At 62.3% G+C, this 2,845-nt stretch overlaps 1 protein-coding gene across 1 annotated transcript in view; it reads right to left on the bottom strand.

Annotated features, from left to right (window-relative positions):
* Positions 1-2,845, bottom strand: part of LOC103914424 (protein FAM189B-like) — a 10,521-nt gene that overhangs the window by 5,777 nt on the left and 1,899 nt on the right. Inside the window, exons 2-6 of the mRNA XM_009321063.1 lie at positions 2,679-2,807; positions 2,326-2,485; positions 1,793-1,894; positions 1,566-1,683; positions 1,242-1,421 (exon numbers count right to left, since the gene is read on the bottom strand). Of these exons, the coding sequence (XP_009319338.1) occupies positions 1,242-1,421; positions 1,566-1,683; positions 1,793-1,894; positions 2,326-2,485; positions 2,679-2,807 (689 nt within the window). The remainder of the gene's footprint in view (positions 1-1,241; positions 1,422-1,565; positions 1,684-1,792; positions 1,895-2,325; positions 2,486-2,678; positions 2,808-2,845) is intronic.

Genomic DNA, 2,845 nt, shown 5'->3' with positions numbered 1-2,845 from the left:
CAGGACAGGGCACGGCCGCGGGGGACCCGCCGCGTGTGCTGGCCCCCCCCCAGGTGAAGGCACGAACCCTCCCGCCAGCCCAGGAGCAGCGGGGACAAACCCAGGAGCATCGGAGAGGAGAGATGGGGCGAAGCAGAACTCGTGAGACCCGTCCCAGCGACACGAGGCCCAGGGAGCCCCGAGGACACTGGCACACGGGAGGGGGGACACCAGGGGCTAGCAGGGACACAGGGCACATACTAGGCAGTGCTGCACCGGCTCAGCACCCGAAAAGGGAGGAGGGCGAAGGCCCCTGGGGAAGGGGCAGGCTCTGGGTGAAGAGTGCTGGGGTGGAAGCGAGGGATCACTGGCCCCAGGGCAGGCAGAGGAAGGGAGAAGCTGTTCAGCTGGAGGCGAGGAGGGAGCTAAGGAGGTACCAGGAGCCCTCCCCGGTGCCCAGCCTGGCTTTAGGGTCCACCGCGTGCCAGTCCCGGACAGCTGTGGCTGGGCACGCAGGCTAAAGGCAAGAAGCCCCAACAGCAGCACGTGCACCACCGCTGCCTGTCCCGGCCCCACTCTCCTTATCCCTGCGCCTGGAGCGGGCTCAGCCCGGCAAAGGAGAGAGGGAGAAGAAGGGGAAAGGGACTGGAGGAGGGCTGCCTCCGAGCTCAGCACCCTGGGGACAGACCCAGCCCCGCCCCACCCCACCGGAGCAAGCCCCTGGGGGAAGAGGGTGACGATTTTCTTGGCAGAGAATCAGGTCCCGCATCAAAGGGAAGGCAGGCAAAAGCCTCCAGGGAAGAGCCAGCCCCTGCACGCCCTGGGACTGGACACGCGGGGAACCCCTTTGTGCCCCAGGGCACACAAGTGGCATCGCCAGGTGGGGAAACAGGGGAGCCCTGGCCAACACAGGGAAGGTGAGCAGCCGCTTCAGTCCCTGTCACACGTCTGGAGGAGGCTCCTGGTGCTGGAAGGGAGGGCAATGACAGGCACAGGGCTTGGTCACGGCACCTCCCGTCCCGCTCCTTCCCCAGTCCACTGAGGGAAGGGGACCAGCACAAACCAGAACAGCCTCCATCCGTGAGGGAAGGGGTTAGAGCAGCAGACGATTCAGGCACCAGCACTTCCAAGCTGGGATGAGGCGGCCTCTGACAGCTGATGCAGACACACGGGGATCCAATGAAAGTGCAACTTGGATTTCCTCTTCCTTAGAAAGAGCCCACGTGCGATGAGAAGCCGGGGCCACCGCCCGGCTAGGGCACCCGGAAGGCATTGGTGGCGGCACCTGTGGCAGCATTGGCCACCCGGAAGGCATTGGTGGCGGCCCCTGTGGCAGCGTTGGCCGCTGCAGTGCGCACCGCCTGGTTGGAGAAGACCCCCGCGGCAAACTCCTCCTGGGCTTTCTGGAAGCTGGCGCCCGTCCGGCGGTACAGAGAGTGGATCTGGAAGAGAGCGGCAGGCTCGGGGTCAGCGCACCGGCCCCGTTCCGGGCCCCCAGTGAACAGAGCTGTGCCCCCGCACCTGCCAAAACCCACCCTCATCCTCCTGAAGGGGCACTCTGGTCCAGAGGCTCGATCCAAACTCACCTTTTTCAGCATAATGATGCCCAACACAGCCACTGCTGTGAAGAACAAGGACACCAGGATCATCATCACAGCCACGGCTGTGTTCTTCCGCAGCGCTATCAGGCTCAATATCCAGCCACTGCAAAACAAGAGGTGGTCGCCCACAGGTTCCCTCTTCCCCACCCGCCTCCTCCCTTGCTGGGGTACCCGGCTGACCGGGTACTCCCCAGGGCCAGCACAACGCACACCTGAATCCCCAGTTTGGTATGCCGATCGCCTGCAGCACATACATCACGTTCTGGGCAAAGAAGACGAAGAAGAAGACAAAGAAGTTGAATGAACTGTCACTCCTGGGAGAAAGAGACAGACGAGGTTAGGCCACAGAAAACAACTCTCAAACATTCCTCAAAGCGAGAGCGAGCACGCAGGCCCCAGAGGCGCAGCCACTGGTTAAGGGTCTTAAAACAAGGACAAATCTGAGGAAGAGGCATAAGGCAGTGCAGGGATCTCCAACGGCAAGGTCCACAGGAAAACACGTTCCTGTGACCTCCTTAAAAGAGCCCCAGCCAAAGCAAGGTCTGTTCCTCAGCCAGGAGCTCAGTGCAGAATCACCACATCCCCCAGACCCAAAGGCCACAAAAGCAGCTGGGGCACCATCGGTGCCGCACTCAGCGCAAGGGCCCGTTCTCCCAAGCAGCCCAGTCTCCCCAGCTTCAAGCACCCGCCTTGCAGCCATCCCACCCGCTGCTTCGCTGCCCTGGGAGCTCAAGCAGATACACACCTGAAAGCTTTGTACATCGGCCTATACCAGCAGACAAAGGAGCAGGGCGTGTAGAGGAGAGCCCAGAGAATGGAGAGGCCGAACCCAGAACCGGACGAGGGCTCCACACAGAACCAGGCCAGCGAGGACAAGAAGTTCAGGAAGAGAGCAATGGTGCTGGCTGAGAGAGAGAACATCGGTCAAGCAACCCGAGCAAGGCTCCCCCCTCCCCGCACCAAGGGCTCGGCCCCCCAGACCCGGGCACTGCGTGATAATCGCAAGGTCTCCAGCCCAGCAGCGTTCACTCGCACGCAGGACACTTGTTCCTCTACCTCCCCCCAGGACCTGCCCTTAGATTTCCCCCGGGGACTCACCCATCCAGAGGTAATACATGGTAGAAACGGTCTTCTGGAAGTCAGCAGGGATCTCCACGGGGATGTCTTGGTAAAAGCAAGGCTTCACCGGGCAGAAGGACGGCAACGGGGGCCAGTTGTTCAGCCTCGCTGCAGAGGGAAGGAGGCGAGAAGGAGAGAGCAGCGGT

Source organism: Pygoscelis adeliae, unplaced genomic scaffold, assembly GCF_000699105.1.
Source record: "Pygoscelis adeliae isolate BGI_AS28 unplaced genomic scaffold, ASM69910v1 Scaffold1443, whole genome shotgun sequence".
In the NCBI taxonomy this organism is placed as follows: Eukaryota; Metazoa; Chordata; class Aves; order Sphenisciformes; family Spheniscidae; genus Pygoscelis; species Pygoscelis adeliae.
Note: the sequence above shows the minus strand (reverse complement) of the source record. Positions and strands in the feature narration are given on the sequence as shown.